The sequence below is a fragment of the Halyomorpha halys genome, unplaced genomic scaffold (assembly GCF_000696795.3).
Source record: "Halyomorpha halys isolate HHAL.00 unplaced genomic scaffold, Hhal_1.1 Scaffold1988.1, whole genome shotgun sequence".
Lineage (NCBI taxonomy): Eukaryota > Metazoa > Arthropoda > Insecta > Hemiptera > Pentatomidae > Halyomorpha > Halyomorpha halys.
This window is the reverse complement of record NW_027114363.1, coordinates 93506-114211: the sequence shown is the minus strand read 5'-3', so window position 1 is coordinate 114211 and position 20706 is coordinate 93506. Positions and strand designations below refer to the sequence as shown.

Sequence of the window (20706 nt, the reverse complement as noted above, 5' to 3'; positions counted from 1 at the left end):
CATATGTATGCATATAATAAATAGATAAAAACAGACTATTAAATACTCTAAGTTAAAAGTAAAAACAAAATTACCAGAATGAGAAAAAGAGATAATAGATCAAGAATTTTAGTTGAATTAAAATCAAAATTGAAGTGTTCGTAAACCAATAGTAAAAGAAAAAATAATATATCATTGTTTCTTTCCCTGTTCATTATTTTATAAACAAAAAAAGGATACTAGGAGAATATTAATTTTTTTTCTTTGGGAACAAACACATCAATATGAAAACATAATTAAAAGATATAATTATACTGGATATTATAGGTCATCTAACACTAAAGGTTGCATGTTTTTCATTATGTAATAATAATCAAAACTACACACTGTGCAATATTGCTATTATGCAATATTATTTTGTGCCCACAACAGTTATTAAAAGTAGAAGAAAAAGAAGAGTGGTTCATAAGAAGAGAAAGTAAAGAACATTATACAGAACAAGCTTGATTAACACAACATTTAATAATTCAAGTATTAAAGAAAAATTGTCCATTTCAAATTAAGTTCTATAGAATTGAGGCATGGAAATGGAAAAGGCTGTAAGTGCCAGAAATACGAAAAATGAGATTTTGATAGGGAAACAATGAAGAAACCAGCACTAATTGACTGGTAACCGTTGGACGTTCCTATCTTAAACGGTTTAGTTCCTAGAGCTGTAATTGTTTCATAATTATAGAACAAAACTTGTGGCCTGCTACCTTTTTTTTTTTTTTTTTTCATTTTTCTCAAAATTAGTTTTTTGGCATATACAGCCTTTTCCATTTCCATGGCTCAATGTTTATAATGAGTAATCAAAGCATACATACATGCAAAGGATTCATTTGCTAACAGTTATGAAACATTACTAGAATATTATTTATACACACACACACACAAACATACACTAAGCTTGTTATTATTCATTTTAATTATATGAATTACTAATAGAGTAAACAAAAAAAAAAGAAATTAAAACATTTAATATGGTGAATTTCACATTAATTGTTTTTAGTTTTTCAAATGAAGACATTTGATAGAATTAAAAGGAAGGTGTCTACATTTGTAAATAGAAATAAAATCGATAAAAGTATCGATAGAGGTATACATTTTAAGTTTTTGAAATAGTAGAAATATCTAGGTAAATCAATAAAAAAGTATTTAGATGAGATAAATTCACTAAATATGAGTAAATAAGGTGATATAATATGCAATAGAAAAGTAGTAAAGAAAAATTCATAATTAGGTATGAAAGAGATAGTAAAGAAAAAACTATAATATACAACTAAGCAGGGTATGGAAGAACTTTTTAAATAACATTTAATAAGATATTAAAAATAATATAAAAGTTGAAAGGTTAGAAGAAATAACTATAGATAAAAGTAAAGTATTTTTGTAAAAGATAGTGGAATTTAGAAAAAAGAACAATGCTTCAATCTAATTAACTTATGATTAAGATTAATAAAGTTATACAGTTTCATAAAATTTAAAAAAAGAAAATGTTTACAGACTGAAAGTTAAAAAGAAAGAATATAATGAAGTAAAAAATAGAAGTTAATGAAACAAATAAAAAAAATACTAAGTAGAAGAAAAAAATATAATCTAATATTTAATCAGGAAAAACACAAAGATAAATAAAGACTTGACAATATAAACACATTAAGACAAAAATATATGGAGTTAATAGAGAAAAAGTAATAAAGTTGTAATAAGTTGAAAAAACAAAACATGCAATACCACATATATAAAAAATGTAAAGATAGAAATCATAAGAACTATTTAATTTTACAATAAAAAACCTCATAAATAAGCTCAATTAGTTAACATGATAACTCTTTAAGTTTCCTTTGTTATCTTTTCAACGATCAAATTAAATTGATTAAAACTATAATCATTTATTTGATGACTTAATTTATGGATAAACGTTTTTGAATATCTAATGTTAACAGTCATAGAAACAGAAACATTGTTGAATTTAAGAGTGAACATTTAAAGTGAAGACGCACAGAACTCAAGCATAAATTATCATTATTTTTTTTTAAGTTAGTGATTTATATTGCAAGTAATTTGATAATATTTATAAAAAATAAATTTTAGAAACCAACTTAACATTTTTATTAATTTTAAACTTAAGGATAAAACTGAAAAGAACTCCTGCTTGTTTACATGATGTGATTTGATTGTCATTTCATTTCCAATGAAATAACAACCAAACCTCATAGTGGACTTGAAAAAAGACATCTCATGCAATTCATCATTGTCATATTTACATTTAAAGAAAACAGAAAAAGACAAACCATGCAAAGAAGTTAAAGTAAAAAGAAAGAGTTATAGAAGAAAGTGTTGAAAATGACAGAGCATGCTGAAGAGGTGAGTGGAAATGATAAAATGTTAGTAATTCATGCTTAATGTATTCATATCAACTGTCTCATGTGTTCTTATGACAAAAAGACAGAATAATAATAATAAACAGGTTAGAAGAAAATATGAAAAAATTAGAGTAGAAACAGATAAAAGAAGTGTAACTGAAATCAAAAGAGGAGTGCAAGAGAGGTTCAAGTCAGGAGTCCTTTAAGCAATATTTGTTTCAATTATAGATGTTTATTTGTTGATATTCTTCATACTGGACTTGTGGGACAGTGACTGGCACATGGAAACATAAGTTTGATCACTTTTTGGCTATCCTGAACGCTGTGAAGGAGGTTGAAGGGACGACACGATCTTGTTCTTTAGCAATATCCCCACTTACAAGCCATACCCCAGTTTGGTCACTAACTCCAAGATCTAAAAGGATTTGATTTGAACCACCACCTGAACCATTTCCCCCTGCTCCTGCTACTTCTTCCCAAGTGCTGTTGGATGTCCTCTTCTTCAACACAATCCTGAACATAATAAAATCATTAAATAATTAAAAAAAAAAAAAGGTTGAGATATGAATGTGCAAGAGAGTGTAAAAAACAATACAAAATAAAATTAATCTATGTATACTGTTGATAAGGAAAGGAATCTGTTATACCAGAAATCATCTACTATTACTAACATAACTAATAATAATATTATTGTCCCATGGTTTTAATTTTTATATGGAAGGAAGTTATCAGTTATGGATTTTATAGATCAATCCATGCCCACCATTATTTTTACAGATGATGTTTCTAAATTATAGTTGGAGATAAATTAAATACAAGAGGAATTTTAAAATTCAGAATGTTTAACCATGAAAAATCAGTTATATTATGAAAATAAATGTGTTGATTCATGATGTGACAAATTTACTTCCTCTTTCCCTATCTGCAAGTTGCTACAAGGTTCGGAGGCTTTTTCTCCACCTGTAGCGATCATTTGCCATATCCTCAATCTCTGTTATAGAGCAGCTTCTAACTCTAAAAATTATGGTGACGTAATTCGTAATCATCTGCCTTGGTCTTCCTCGCGAGCACTTTCATAATGGATTTCCTTATGGTAACCATTATGATACTATGGCACCCGAATATAATTCCTTCAAAAGAGTTGATCATACAAAAAAAAAATTAATTCGTGCAATAGACGAACGCGAAAAAGGTCGTTAGCATTATTTTTCGACATATTGGACATAAGCGCTGATAATGATTTCTATATTATTTACGCCCTATAAATTAAAAGTTCGAATTTAATATTATAAATTCCCCAGGAGCATTTTTCCTAACTCAAGTCTCATCTACACAAATCTTGAGCGTTTTAAAATTAATTTGGCTATTTGCTAAGACACCTAAAATGCAAAGTGTATATCAATTGAGGTTTAAATTAAGAGAATTGATGCAAAAAGATCACTGATCATGTGCGGTATTCTTCTCTTTCCGCCCTCTTTCTCCATGAAACAATTATACTGCCCCAGAAAATATCTGGTCACATTAGCTTTAGAATAAGATTGTAAATATATTATTTATAATATAAAATCCGTCCAATTGGTGTACTTTTTTGGATGAAAAGAGTTGATATGAATACTTACTTGATGTTGGCCTGATCAGAGTAGGCGGCAAAGGCGATGTGATAAATTCCCGGGCAGTGGACGGTGAACTCCCCTGTCTCCCTGCTGAAGCCGACTCCCCTGTCGAGCAGTGTCGTCCGGTAACTGATGAGGCCGCTGTTGTGCACCCTGTCTAGTCCGGTGGCGCTAAACCCAACCGCTCCGCTACAGTCAGCTGCTGTGGCCAGCCCTTTCGCTCCGATCACTCCACTTCTTGGAGGTTCTGGGGTGGCTGCCATGGCCAACACCACTGTTGTTGCCAAGACCAATCCAGTCACTGAATCCATGATGCTGTGGGCAAAGTAACTTATTATTACTCAACTAGAATTATGATCATCATTTTTAAAATGAAATAGCACATGAAAATTGCTACCCGTCTGTTACGCTCTTTTGGCTGCTTTTTACGGAATTGATTTCGGTGAAACTTTGTTTAACTGTTACAAGGTTTTAAGCAATATCAACCAATTACTCGCTGTCCACTATCTCATAAAAAAATGAAGGAATATCAAAAACATAAATTTTTTGCCCACTTTTCACATAAAACGACCTACCAATTCAGATCAAACTTCATTTTAGTGTTTTAAGAGCCGTAAATTGTTTTTAGCAACATTGAACTGCTATATATCCACCATCTTGAGAAAAAAAAAACAAGGACGTAATAGAACTGTATTTTATTTATTAAAAAATCAGGTCAAGAAGTCCAATGATTTCCAAGACATTCTACTCATCGAGGATAACACCAATTTCAAATCATTTTGTTTCTCATTGTCAGGGCCGTAGCTAGGTGGTGGCGAGATGGGCCCCCGCCAAGGTCTGAGGTGCAATGTGGGCGCACAATTACCCGTGAAAAAATTTTCATTTTCAAATTATTCTAGGACTCTTGGTCCCCAAAGAATAACAATTTGAGCAGCGTTTGTAATTTTAGAAGGTTGTTCTACAAATAATGCCGGCATAGGCAAAAAAGTCTAGCAAGGTGGGACTGAAAGTATAGGCAAGGAGATTGCCTAAACAATAATTTTGAACTAATTAAAACAGTTCTATAATGGTAATTCGGTAGACAGTTCAATAGGACATTCAGATTTATTAATGAATAAATTAAAGATACTCAAAATATTTATTCATAAAACATATTTGAAAATATGCCGAATATGCAGAAAATCATATATTTATAATTTTATTGTTATATTTAATTTTGTAAAAAAATCCTATTTTGGAATAACAATATTTCTATGTCGATAACCTTAGTTGATTACCAAATATAAATGTACATATTTTACATTCGATTTCCCATCTATATTATAGGACTCCAAAATCAGTAAGTAGCGTGGGTCGAAATCTGTGGATCTGCTACAGCGCCAGTATGGGCTGTTCCTATGGTTGGCCCGTACTACAGAAATTGATGCTAATTCGCAAAGGCGGAAATGCACTTGTAGCGTCCCAATATGCGCTTAGTCTAAGAATGCTATACTTGCATAAGTGCAAGTGTTGCTTCAGCGCTTTGAGAACCTTTGCCGCCCCCCCCCCCTTATTGTTTATCTCGAGGCTATCTGATAAAACCAAACTTTACAACTTTTTGTTTACGGTCTTTTAAAGCATAACATGACTATTATATGATTAATTCATTATGAAAAAGTCTTTAAAACAAACAACAATATTCTACTAAATAAGAAATAAAATCCCAGGTCAATATGTTGCGACCAAATAAGACTTAAAATTAGATCAAGGAAGGAAAAGTATTTATGTAATGGTTCAAAAACACATTCACTAGAAATCCAGCATATATATGATTCAGATATGTGTGTTACCGGGTTAAAGTTAAGCTAAAAGCAATTTTTTTCTTTTTTCTCAATGTTTTAAACTGTTTTTACGTTTAGATTGGTTAATGATAACTATTAGGAAAATAGGTAGTCTTCATTGTGGCTTTAATCACCCTTCTCGATTAGGATTGCTTTCTCTTTTCGAATCCACAAGCGTTCCCTTTCACTGAGAAATAAGCTCCGCACCTGGATGAATAATCCTAATGTTAAACGCAGTTTTACACGTGCAATACATACAAGTTAGCATAGCGGACGTAGTCTATTCAAAAGAGCATCAAAACCACTCAGAGCGCAAAGCAAGCCGAGGTCGTCACTGACTCATTCCATCTGCACTCTAAAGAGGATATGAGGTCTGCGTTCGGCAAGCTCTATTTGCGCATCAATAAATACCCTACCTCAATTAGGAAATTTAATGCTTTTTAGTGATAAACCGCTTTAAGGATATAATAAACAACAACAGTTAAAAACCGAAAAACTTTGTGTAAAAGGACCTTTCTTTAACAAAAGTAGTCGTGTAGACTGATTGAAAATGATTTTGTTAAAAAATAATTGAAAAAAAACTCATGTTTATGTTTTCATCTAGTCTATCCTTATTCGTATTTTTTGATAATTTCTTGATTATAAAATAATGATTGACGTTGTTCAATCAATAAAAAATAAATTAATAAAAACACGAAATTATTGTATCATAATTACAGAGGCTAAATTGTAATCAATATACTTGCAACAATGTGTTCATTTTCCATATTTCGACATATTTTAGATAAACTTTGTTCACTCTTTTTAATCCAGGGCTTGGTTTTCGTCATGTATTTGAATTCTTGCCATTTTACTCCCTGTCTTTGCTCTTTCCTTTCTTCTTTCTATGTAGTTCCAAAATCATAATTCTTGGACAGTCTTCCAGGTTCTATTTGTTTAATAGGTACAAATAAATTTGAACTTTAACTGTATCGAAGTTTCTTTTAGTCGCCATAAGCCCTCTAATCCTTACATTTTACATTCTTTCTTCTCTACGTATTCCACAAGGATGTAATAAAATAAAGCTTTAGTTTCTTTGTACAGGGGACAATAATAGAGTTACGAAGAAAATAACTTGACATTGCACTTTCTCCATTCTCCTTTCTTCCACTTTATATCAGTAGTGGAATCGTTTTCACTATACTTTAACTTTGATTACACTTTCAACAAATATTTGCTTGCCGTGTTCTGCAAAGATCGAGGTTACGCAGACCTTTACGCCCCGATAATCTTGAGAGCATGAAGATCCACATTGGCCTAGAAGAAAGCCACGGTTTCACTGAACCATTTAGACTTTCACAGCACTCTGTTCCCTCTTCTGGCTATTCTGTGGCTATCATTTCGTTATTAAAATAAATTATTTAAAGAATGAATGAGTTGTTGCTACTGTTTTGATATTAGCAATTCGGATTAAAAACCCGTGCGGGAGGGAATGTGGGCCATGTCTGAGCGGTGAAAGTTGTTTCGAACCCTCTACTCAGGCTGCTGGTGTTTTGTAACAGGCATTGGTTCTGGCTTTATTTTTTCAATTTTATTTTCAAATTTAAATTGATTTGTATTTCCGTCAAATATTTGAATCGAAAATGTAACCGACTTTCATGTTTTTAAATAGTATAGTTTTAAATATTATATCATATAAAATTATTGAGCTATTTTTTTCTATTAACTTGCGGATTATTTAATTGTAAATACGACTAAAAAACAAGAAATATACAATAAACGTCGCTGAAAAAAAATTTTTATTTAAAATTTCCAATAGAGGTGTTTAATTTTTTACTTAGATATCATGGTCTGTTAAAAAATAAGATAAATAAAATTATCATCTTCTAGTAACATTCAGAAGCGTTCTTGCTGTTTATAATTCTCTAATATCTAATATTCGGCATAAGGTAAAAGTTAAATATATTATAGTATTTATTAGGTTGTAAGTTTAAAAGCATAATTCCCATATATTTACCTAAAATATTATGAAATTTGAACTATATGAGACATTAAATAAGATTTTATCGAAATTGCTCTACTGAAAAAGCTCTACTGGCTTCTCATATTCTTGCTCCGAACCCTTCATGTTTGGTAGTATGTTATGCTTATACTTCAAGTGATTAAATTTTAAATCCATTTTTTAAAATTACAAATCGGATTGAAGATGGAATTGGTTTGGTACACGGGCGCGCCATCCTCTTTTCAGAAAATTCCTGGAACTACTACCGATTATTAAAACAGCTTGTATTTTATTTGGAACACAATAGCTGGGTTGGCTGCTAAATATTTTCATTTCAAATACGTTATAAATAATCATTTTTTAAATTGATCCGGTGTACTGTTAATGACCTTATAATTAATTAAAAGTAGTTCATTTACAATTGGCAACTACGTCCCCGATTTTATGTTTCAATAAAAAATTAATTTTATGTATACATGCAAAAAAATTTCAATGTCCCATTACGAAAAAAATTGTACCAACAGGATAGTAAAGACTATTTTCCTTCTTATATTTTAATTATTGGATTATTGCAGTTTAAATATTATCTATGTGATCTGGTTCAGAGTTGTCCTCAATTAACTATTGACCTCTTCTCCTACAAAAACAAGATAAACTAATCCAATTTACATCAACAGTAAACATGCTCTTTCTGTTATTTACACACCGTATGTTTTGATCTGAAGTATTTATCATGTAATTATGATCCATTCGGTGTAAGCTGATTTTCGTATAGTTCTTCTGAAAGTGCTTAACTTATTGGATAGAGCTCTTAGTAGCGTGGTAGCTGTTTCAAATTTTTGTTTCATTATAATTCAAAATATGATTTAAATTAAAGGTGAAAGTAAACCTGTGGTACTATTTAAATTTTTAATTTTTCTTTAAAAACATTTGAAAATTTCTCTTATAGCAATACTTTGGAATATGCTGAATAAAAAACTATCGGAGAGTAAAGAAACGTAAGACTAAAAGTTTTATTAATCAAGGTCTCATCTTATTCCATAATACTCTGACTGTACAGTAGGATAAATATGATTTATGCATGCATAAATATAAGTACATATATGGATGCACATCTGACTGGAGAACAGTGCTATAAATAAATGTTGCCTAACAGTTGGAAAGTTGAATGTACACACCTTATTTCAACCATAAAAGTTCCTTCCTATAAAGTCCTACACAATTACATATATGTAGATAAGCATTTGCAGTAATGTCAATTTTTTTAACGAATAGATGTACACTCATTACTCGTACTATACTAAATTTAATTACAATGCGTGTGCAATATGTATTTGAATGTTGAATTGTGTAATACTTTTTATCATTTTTTCTTCCTCACTACCATAAGTGAGGAGCTTTATATTCATACAGGTAAAGAAAAAAAATTATATCCTCAGAATAGTAATTTTTCATGCGTATTTAACATTTTAGACATCAAGGAACAAATTTATTCCGCGTCAGACTGTTTTTCGGTTTGAGTCAAATTAGTGCATAATTGATCATACCATTGATTCGATTTTGTGAAAGTTTCAGGGAAATGGCTTGTTGATCACGTGTCAATTTTATCAGATCCCAGCCGATATTTTCGTTTACGCATGCATAAACATATTCTTCTCGACACACTTATATTATGACAACGGCTCGCTCGAAATCTCTCGACTTTGAAGGTATAATACGGATCTTATATCGACTAATAGTCTACTACTACTTATACAGATAAGTTAACTAACAGTAGTTAAACACCTTTCTAGATAAATATATATTTTAACAACGGCTCGTTCCGTATATGCTATTTTAAAACGATAAATCATAAACCTACCCACAAGAAATTTCTATAAAAAAGGATAATTTCCTGTAAATGTAAGTTTCACAACAGAAAATAAGAGGGTATAAAAAAATGGGAAACACAACGAGAAAGCTGTACTAACCTATGTACTTGACTTTTTTTTATTAATAAATTTGAGCAACTTGTTGGGAACAGGATTGGTAAACATATTAATAATTATCAGTTATCATTATGAAAATTTGTCTAAATTTAGGTTCGTTTTAGGACAGGGTAACATAGTAACATATTGTTAGTAATTAAAAAAATATATATATATATATAAATTAAAACACCTATCTAATCAATTTAGAGACATCATATAGTTGTTCAACAAAACGATAGTCAAGACGAGATGTGTCTAGAATGAGGCGTTGGTTTTTTATTTGTTTCTTTAAGTATAATGTAGCAATGTTGATTTTTTTTTCCGAATTTACGATGTATTACAGCTTAAGCGACTGCATTTTATTATTTGATATGAAATTTTGATTTATATTCGAAAGTAATAAATTATTATTACTAAGCAAGTTTTTTTAAAGGGAATATGGAAACTTTTAACTATAGGAACTTTATACGAGGAGAATATTGTTGGGTGTGCGGTCAAAATATAACATAACTATGTTACTTCAACTTATTTGTGTTTTATTTTGACCGCACCTCCCAACCATCTTCTCCTCGTATAAGTCATCCACGGTCAACTATCTCTCATGATTAAAATAACTTTCAAACTCATAAACATCGATCACGAAGTGTAAATTATTTACATAATATTAACGGGCGATTCCTAAATACCAGTGAATTATGTACAGAGAGGTAGTGGTGACAATTTTTCACGCTCACTGGACTGGAGGCAAAGGAAGACTTCGCCTGCGGGAAAAGTGTGAGGAAGCTCTGGGACAAACAGTAGCGAGTCACCTTACGCAATTCACTACACCCTGGATCTTCTTTTATATAACAACCAACTTCGACACTTTTACTTCTTCATACTTTATTAACACCGTTGCTACAAGTTTTATAACTATATGTTACAAGCTGAAATATCATAAATTACAATATCCGTTTAATTAGAAAATTCACGCCAGAGTTTAGAAAGACTCCACAATTACAATAAGAAAAAATCAATTTATACTAGCGCTGCTTAAACACAATAACCTCAGAATCAAAAACATGAAGATTTTTAACAATTATCTATGATATAAGATAAATGGTCATTACGCCATTTTAACCCTATAGTTTACAATATTGTTATTCCTTTTTTATATATCACCTCGAGAAATACTTAAGAATGAATGGGAACTCTTTGCAGTTTTAGGTAGATTTTTTTAAGTGAATAATGTAAAGTCCTTGCGTTAATATTGATAGGTCATTCATACAGTCCCGATTGAATTTCATTTCTAGACTTTCTGACATTAATGGTCGATCTCTATTCTTAAATGTTTTGGAACTTAGTATTTCTATTATCCTTATCTAAAGAGGGTATGAGGATTTTTTTCATTTGTGATCCCATTAATCTAATGATATTAAATGCTCAGAAATTAGCGATGATCATAAGATTGCATGAAATTATATTTGAGTGCTCGCTGTAAATACCAAATGCATATTATATGGAAAAAATATGTCAATAAATATTTACCAAACAATCGAAGACATAATTCCCATACTTTATTCTGTCCACAAACAAATATTTTCATCTTGAAACGGACAGTAGTTTAACATTTAATTTTCTTAAGATGATATTTTAAAAAAAATAATTTTCTGTAACTTATATTGTATGTACACGACTCGATTGAAACGCCTTTATTTTTTTAGAGAGTTTTGAAAGTTTCAAAATTAAACTAGGTTGGTCTTAGCTTTGATGAATGAAGTTTACTTTGGATCACTTCTAGTTCTTATCTAGAACACATAACTCTGAAAGTTTCAATAGAATAATATATAATTTTTTTAACGAAGGATGCTTTAATAGAGAATGTTCTTGTAAATGCTGCGGAAAATCAGAAGAATCGTATGAGAATAAAAATCCCCATAAGAATCCGTCATCATACTAAAACTATTAATGACCAGCCGCATAAACTTATAGCTGTTGTGATAATGATGCTTTAATAAATAAATGCCTGAGTAGTTTTTGCGTTGTTTGGCGATTTACGACTTCAGGACGCTTCGAATAGGAAACATTATCGATATAAATTATTTTTGAATTAGATTTTAATCTCGATTTACAATGCGAATCGTTTAATGAAAATATCTTTATGCGCTAAATACGCTTGTGAATTAATGTAAGATATTACCAAATCAAGTTCAATCACCACGACTGAGGCATACCAAGTTTTATTCGGAAATTCTCAAAACTCTTTCTCTAAAAATGAGGATCAGGTCTTGACAGCCTAACGATATTAATAAAGAAATAGTATGTTACGTCACGTTAGAAATATTCTTCATAATAAATTAAGATTACTTCGTTATATTAGGAATTATAATTAAACAAATAATGTAGGTGCGATGTAACACAGCAGAAAACGACGAATTATTGAATGCTTTATGAGCAATTTAGTTGTCTAAGTTACCAGAGAGTTGGTGAAATTCGGGTATATATGAACAGTAATTAATCTTATTGGATTTGTATGTTATTACAGCACAAAAATTACCTTTCAATCTTGTATTAGTGTTACTAAACTACTTAAGGCCTGGATGAAGTTATATAATTTTATAATTAAATATAAAGTTATATCTAACCCATTAAAATTGTAAAACATCCAGAAATTATTTATAAAATCTTTTATAGCCAACGGGATCTAATCTGTACCTATATGACTTAGGTAATGGTTCGGATCAAAGTAACTGTGGTTTTTCAATCCCTCAGATCATATTCGATGGAGCATAGCCAAAACTGCCAGTAGAAAGTTGTTAGAAGACGGAGATGAGAAGAAAGCGGAGAAACTGCTAGAAACAGCGGGTCTCACCAACGAGATCCACAGCAATTAACCTGATTACGTACCGTCGGATCTACTTTATTAGTTCACAGCTATTTACTTTCTGTATTTACGCGTGATTTATCATTCTCACTATATCATTATCACCTTAAAAGGGCTTTAGTAGCTTTCCTCTCCTAGTTGCCTTTCCTCTCATTTGCCTATATAGCTTACCGTACGATAATGAGTTTAATGGGTTGACATTTTTTTTTATTCGCCATTCCTCGTCATTTCTGGCATACGGGGTTCGGCAGTAGTGGGGTAGTGCGCAGGGATTACGCATGCCACTCCTACCAATAATTATCAATTTTATTTATTTTAATTTATAGTCTTAACACATTCTTGAGACTGGTAAATTCTATCCATTTTAGTCTCAAAACGTTTATTTTTCTTATAAATTCGGCCAATCCGGACATCCTCAGGGACAATCTTAATACAATTTTGGAATTATATAATTTAAAAACTCTAACTCCATGCGGGCTATTCTGCCCAGGTCAAGATAACAATTTCTAATTAGTCAATATTCACTTAAAACCAAAATTAAAATCATTTATCACAGTCATTATTCCTTAAAAACTTTATCACAACAATCTTGGCCGAAACGTCGGACTTATAAGAAAAATAAAAGGTTTTGAGACTAAAAAACTAGAAATTAAATTCTTTATTTAAAAAAAAAATATTTATTTTATTAATTTTATAATCATCAAAAAACATTTATTTATTAGGGTTCAACCGTGGTGCATCCCATTGCTCGGGTGAGCGAGCGGGTTGAAATCAAACTAACGATAATTTGTATTGACTCATGTTAGAATATAAAATTTGTTAAGGTGCGCGCATCAATCAACATTCACTTAGCTGCCTGGAAGGCGAAAATTGTAAACAAAAGTGATTTATTTATTCCTTTGGTATAATAACTCTTATATGAGGGTTAAAAGATGTGTGAAAAACGACTACAAACTTTTTTTCTGCCTAGAATACAATAGTTTAACAATTTAAGGACAATGTATGTGTACACGTTAACATTAAGGAATGCGATCAGGCACTATTGGTTGTATCCGTTTTGCCTGCCTGTTTCTTGGATGATGTCTTAAGGAAAGATATGAAGTTCAATTTACAGAATTCCACCTATATATAGACTGTCAGGGGAGTAGATTGAATCAATAACCTCGACACGCTTCCTATTTCTACCACGGTCAATATTAAGGTAAGCTCCAGCAGATCGGGTAAAAAGCATAATGCATTAGTCCAGTTTATACCCTAGAAAGAATATGCCTTCCCCCCCCCCCCTTTAATAAAATATCTAATTATTTCTAATTTCAACATTTTTAAGCAATACTATCTATGAGAGATGGTTACAATTTCTGTGAGCAAAATTAAAGCTACTTAAAATGAAGCAATTTTGAAAATTTCGGATTTCAGCCCAGTCTATTTCAACGGGTATAAGACCTACCTGGCATAAAGGGTTTAATCGAAATCGATTGAGCCCTTTTCGAGAAAATTGTAAAAACGTGTAAAATCGATTATATAAAGTTGATCTTCTGTTTAACCAATTTTAGCGAAAAAGTTACATACCAGGCAATTACCTGTCTTAATACTGGTATATAATATCAATTTCGTACAACGTTTTGAACTAGGCTATTCATAAACATACACAAATTTATATATATTGTCTGGACGTTTCTAAACTTTTAAAGCATGTTTAGGATGTACAGATTTTTTAAATTCCTTGGGTTTTAGTATATAATAAAATACAATAAAATACACACCTGATAAAGTGACTTCTGTTGACTAGTCCCCCACGTTTTCAACGAAAGGTAAATTTCCACAACACTTATAAATTGGAGACATAGGAAGCGGCATGAAGAACGCGATAAGCTTCTCTACTGTTTGGCTTACTTTCATATTTCTTTGCTTACTCCCCCCCCCCTTCCTACTCTGGATCCCTTTATTCAAGAAGTAGCGGAGTAGGGATATCGTATCGCCGAAATTACTGTAATTTTGTTAATATATTTTTCCAAAGAAATGGATGTGGAGGAAAATAAGAAAACAGTGCAAAGGAAATGCTGGCACACTATATATTTGTATTTACTGTTTTATATTTATATTTTAATTTTCATCTTTGAATATTTTGAGAAAGTTGTATTCGCTTGGGGTATCCCAGTGTACAGCGGCACCCAGCTTGGTAACCACTGAGCCCTGTTTCATAATAAAGTACAAACTAATACTATTAGTCTTGTAGATTTATCTTAATTCAATTTCACTGTCTTGTACAATAGTAACTTGTACTTTAGTACTTTTTAACTCCTGTAATATCACTAATAATCCTCCCTATTATGAAAAAAAAAGTATTAATGAAATTAACACGTTGTTTCTATACTCTGTATTGTATCACAAGGATTGCGCAAAATGTAAGCGAATTGAAATTAGAAGTTTTGTGAAAATGACAAATGCAGATTTTGAGAAAATTTTTAAAGGCATAATCTATAAAATTTATTAAGAAATCGTGTGACTAACCAAACGATTGTCTTAAAAACGAAGACAAGGACATTAAAACCTTCATTCGTTTGAAAAAATAAAAAACATATTCCAAAGTGTGTTGCTCCAAGTTCATCCACTCATGTATTTAATTACTGAAAAAAATCTCATAGTAAATAGACAAAAAGAGCAGACAGAACTGCTTTCAGTTATGGATGATTTTTTTGTGAATGTTGAATAAGCGATTCTAGAAGCTACTTAGCTTTCAGTTTTCTTGCCCTAATTCTGTTTCATAACCTATTTTGTTGCACTGCTGGCTTACGTAACTGACGGCGGTGAGCTGGTATTAAGGAGCTCACCTAATTTTTTTATCTATTTAAATATTAAACGGAATCGAGAAATATCATTCCATATCTTATTTGAAGGAGTCGATCAAATAACACAATCCAAATAAAGAACCCTAAGGTAAGATTTAAAATAGTGAAAGACCAATTATTGTAATATGATAAAACAATTCTTATCACTCAGATCAATTTTGTGAATTAAATAATAAAAAAAAAAAAATTAAGACTTGGATACTTTAGTAGTGCGAAATAAATATATTATACAAAATTAAATATTTTAATAATTTATTTCACTTCTAAAATTTAAATTTCACTTCAATTATTTCGTCGACTGAGTTAAAAGGAATTAAATTTATGACAACCCTTTCCCTCATAAAAAGAAGCTTAATTGCAGTATCGAATAACTTTCATTTATCCCAAATCAAATTTAAATAAGTGAGAAATAATCTTTAAAAGCATGTATATCTCAAATATCATAAATTGCGAAGGATTAATGATATTTATAAATTGTTATATTAATTGCAGAAAAATGAGTCTTAGTTCAATAATATGAAAATGAGACCTTTCTATTAATAGCGTCTTCTGTATGAACTCTCAGCGCCGTACCTGGAACGTTAAGACGAGGATTATATTTTTGACAAGTTGACGCTTTCCTCATATCAACATCAATCTTCTTGAAATTGGTTGAGGGGTCCGAGAAAATAAACTTTGAATTTTTCAGAAGGGTATTTTGGTGTGCGAAGATCTCAGCAACCTAACTCTTTTCCTCATCTCACTGGCATATCTTAAATAGAAAGGAAATGTTTTACGATGAGTAGCTTTATATATATAAAGCTCAAATATATATATATATATATTTATTTGAGCACTCGCTAATCATCTATTACAGTATAAAGCTGGATTTTTAATTTACTTATTATCGGATAAATTACTGTAACTCGGAAGGAAACTTTTAATACTATATGGTTATTAGGGAAAGTAGAAAAGCAATAATCGAGGTGAACTTAAAATTCACTTGTTACTCTTTGGAATGTGTCAATGATAGCGATAAAATTAAGTAGATTAAATTTTCAGTAAGTTAAATAACTCTTGCTACACTTGTGCCTCCTTTTGTAGTTTTCTTTAACTATTTCATCCCTCAAAAGTTAAAAATAAAGTGCACAAGTCAAACGGATGTACTGATTGAAATTACATTCAAAAGGATATAAGCTTTTCTATAGTTCCGTGATTAAGTCAATTTGAATTTAGCCAGGTGAGAAATAAATAACCTTTAGGTTTCCCTCTGTAACAAAAGGTGTGATTACGCTGATGAAGATAGTAGGATAACCAATGGCTTGTTTACTACAACCAACTACTCCTACCGAATGTTATCTCAATTGTTTTCGTGTTGTTCCTCCAACTATTGTGATTATTTCTAAATACGTGAACACATAAATAAAGAATAAGTACTATAGTACAAAACGCCAGAACAAATATTTTCACTCTAGGTATGAATTACTGATAATAATTCTTTGATAAGTGTAGTCTGAGTTTACATTTTTGGCGTAGCTATGGAATTACGGAATATTATTTCGTAAATAAAATTATTAACGTTATGGAGTAATTAATTGTAATCACTTTTCCAGCAAGCTTTGTAATCAAGCTGAACAGCTCCTAGCTAATATCGATTATCTATCCAATTCCAAAAAAAAAAAAAAAAAGGAAAACAATAGCTAATAATTACATTGCCTATACAGTTATGAAAAAATGTAGAAGGAGAAGCCTTATATAATAAAGAAATGAGTCATACACAACAAAACAACCTGGCTGAGATAGATTGTTATTTTTTCATCAGTTGTTTCGTCAGCAGGATTGTTTTAGTTCTTGTGCTTGTCATTATTATATTATTTTTTTTATTGTTATTGAAGAAATACCATAAAATAATTGGTTAAAATTAAAAAATATTTCGTAACTTCATTTTCCTTATGAGCTGACCCAACTATAATGTACTGTATTTATTATGTTAAAGTAAGCATTATCTTTTCGTTATTTTGTAACGATCAGACAATTTTGAGTTCGTTATAAGGGAAAAAGTAAGGAGAGTTAGCTAGTATTTTTATTTCATTATATATCTATACATATTATTTTACTGTTTATAATATGTCTACTAAAGGGTATATCACGAAAGTTTAATCTGTGGTTGATACCTTCATGTATAAAAACTACTTCAAACAATTAGACAATTATTAGACAAATTACAACAACATATTGGACTACAAACTACTCCCCGTCTTTCATTCCTTTTTTATATTGCACAAAGAGCCGTAAGCAATTAATTATTTTAGATTATTTACTGACAAATAAAAGTGAAATCCAAGAAAAATTCTTCAACATTCGCACTTCAAAAATTGCTTTAATTCAGAAATATTATGATAAAGCACTATTCTGAAATGATTCCTATTTTGAAATCTGTTGTGCAGTCAGCTATTGTCGCTTCAGTGTCAATTGTCAGTAATTGTATTATTTAACATGGAAGTTAATAGCCAATGAATACATTAAGACCTGAAAGGCAACGGCCGGGGAAAGATGGCTTATGCGCTCTTTATCTTCTCCTGACAGTCATTTTTAATTTAAATGAGTTAATTGTTTAAAAGTTGCTTATATTTATTTATAAATTTTGATGAATATTCTTTATTTTATTTTTGGTCAAACAAAATGATACTTTGAATCGAAAGCTACAGTAGAACAATAGTCGGGGTCCATATATATTGTTTAAAGATTTTTGTTCAAAGAAATTTTAATAAGTCCAAGAAAAAATAATTTACAAAATGACCAAAATAAAATTATAGGGATTTTGGCTTGTCATATTCCACGCCAGTACCTTTCAGACTTAGACTAAATATATTGTTTCTAAAGACATGGAGGATGTTTAATGGTATTATTTTTCTTAATTATTTTGATTTATAATTTTCAATACTGAACCTTTGTAATCAATTTATAAAAAAATTAACACTCCTCAAAATTTGAGATTTTACATTTCAAGATTTATTAAATCCAAAAATCATATAATTAAAAAAAAAGTTTGGTGACATTCTCAGCTTTTCTTTTGCATGACTTTAGTTCTTATGTAGAATTTTCAAGTTAATTGAAATTCTTTCCAAGTTAAATGTAACCTTTTTCATTTCAATTTTAATCCAACTGGACTTGAATTATTTCATAAAAATAATATTTTATTATTAAAGAAACAATCATGTTAATTTCAATAATGATGTTTCTAATAATTTCAGTGTATTTATTCTACATTTATATTGTTTATTAGATATATTTATATATAGTGATCAAATTCATTCATATAACTTGAATTTGATAATCACAAGACTAGGTTCACTGATACAATACTTTAGATATAGAATAACATAAAGTTTCCAACATTAGTGACTGGGTTTCTCAACTGTATTAAAATGATTTAACTCTCCAAAGTATATTATGAAGCCTTAAAATTACTGACACGACTAGGTTTAACGTTTGTCACATTATTAAATATAATATTCTAAAGATAAACTTTATGTTTGATAACTCATTGATGATGAGGAAATCTCAAAGCAGCATGACCTCGATTCCGAATGTAAATGTTACGAAAGCGTTCGAACTCAACATATGTCAAATCGATCGTAGAGTTCACCGGTTGTGTACTATATTTATAAGTCCAGTAAATATAACTGTAAAGTCAATTAAATACATGTTGAATGTTACATTTGCTTCTAACTCTGTATGAATATTTTATGGGTTGAAACATGTTACATTTTTTTTTAGAGCAAAAAGGAAAAAAAAGAAACCAAAATAAAATTTAGTTGATATAAAAGGATACAATTTTGTTGTTTTTATTATTTCAGTAAATGTAATAAAAAATATAATATTGAATACAATTTTGGCTTTTTGGTATAAAGTGTATTAAGAGGTACAGTAGTAATGGTTGGAAGGGATAGGTTTATTATTGGTATTATGTTTTTTATTCCAAAATTTTAGTAAGAAGACTGGTCCATTTCAAAGTTAGAGACCTTTTTGTATCCAGGTTCTGTCATTGTTATAATCATTTTTATTTTAAATATAGTGTATTTTATAACGAAACTAATTAATTAAAAGTCAAAGTCATAGATTACATTAATATTAATAATTGTTGGAAGATGGTCTGGTTGGCGGTCAAATAAGGTACAAAAATAGTAGAAAAACTATTTATTAGTAAGAGACGTTTCGCCCCAGTTTGCAGGACCACATATGGGCTGAATGAGAAAAAGATATGAACATTGTATGATATGATAAGACAATATAAATATACATTGAAAATTATAAGAAAAATGGTATAAGATGGTTTCTTGACCGCCCTCTGCACCTTCAACCATCACAAACGGTCAACTAATAATAATCTTCCTGTATTATTAATTATTTTATTTTCAACAAGAAGTTTTATATATATAAAAGTCAAAATTTATAATTTTAATATCTGTTATTATTTGATTTCAACTTTCTGTGGTTTTACTATAGTTATTTTATGAATGGAATATGGTCCGGGTGCGATCAAAAAAACTCAAATAGTAGATAATTATACTATTTTATTGAGCCAACGTTTCCCGTGACTGCACCCGGACCATATTCCATTCATCTATACACACGGCCAATCAATAATCTTCCAGTATAGTTATTTTAATATAAAAAATAACTTTTTCTTTTAATTTTAGTAAACTTCAATTCCGGTGTGGACGATAAAACAATTAACTCGAGTTATGAGATTTTTTTTTACGATCAATGTTTAAAATTTATAATTAACAATATGCTTTTTTGGAATTAAAAAAAAAATACAAGTATAAATAATATCACATCACCCTGCTATTCCAAGCTTACTAAGCTCATTTTTAACATATATACATATATATGGAAGAGTGTGTTTTACAAATTTATTGCTACTACTCCATTTAAGATAGGGAGGAAATAAATAAAACTGTTAATTCGTTATATACTCCCGGGAGGAGGTGAAACTTGGCCGCCTGCCCACTAGGCAGCAACCGTTGAGCAGATAAAGCTAAAAGGCCTTAGCTCTGCTTCGTCGCTAATTTAAACTTTTCCCTTATCAGGGAGCTGTTTGATTAAAACGTTTTAACTCCATAACATCTTCCCAACTGCTCCGGGACAACTTTGAGCAATTCCATGGGCTAGCGCTCTTCATCAAAAGGGTAAGTTCTACAGGAATTAAAATGCCTCTTACGAAATTTTAAACATTTTATA

At 30.3% G+C, this 20706-nt stretch overlaps 1 protein-coding gene across 2 annotated transcripts in view; it reads right to left on the bottom strand.

Annotated features, from left to right (window-relative positions):
• Positions 1-481: 481 nt before the first annotated feature.
• LOC106690952 (uncharacterized) overlaps positions 482-20706 on the bottom strand; it is a 101041-nt gene continuing 80816 nt past the window's right edge. For both annotated transcript variants that reach the window (XM_014436561.3, XM_014436560.3), the window contains 2 exons: positions 4004-4312; positions 482-2897 (listed from right to left, as the gene is read on the bottom strand). In XM_014436561.3, the coding sequence (XP_014292047.1) occupies positions 2684-2897; positions 4004-4308 (519 nt within the window). In that variant the 5' untranslated portion in view covers positions 4309-4312 and the 3' untranslated portion in view covers positions 482-2683. The remainder of the gene's footprint in view (positions 2898-4003; positions 4313-20706) is intronic.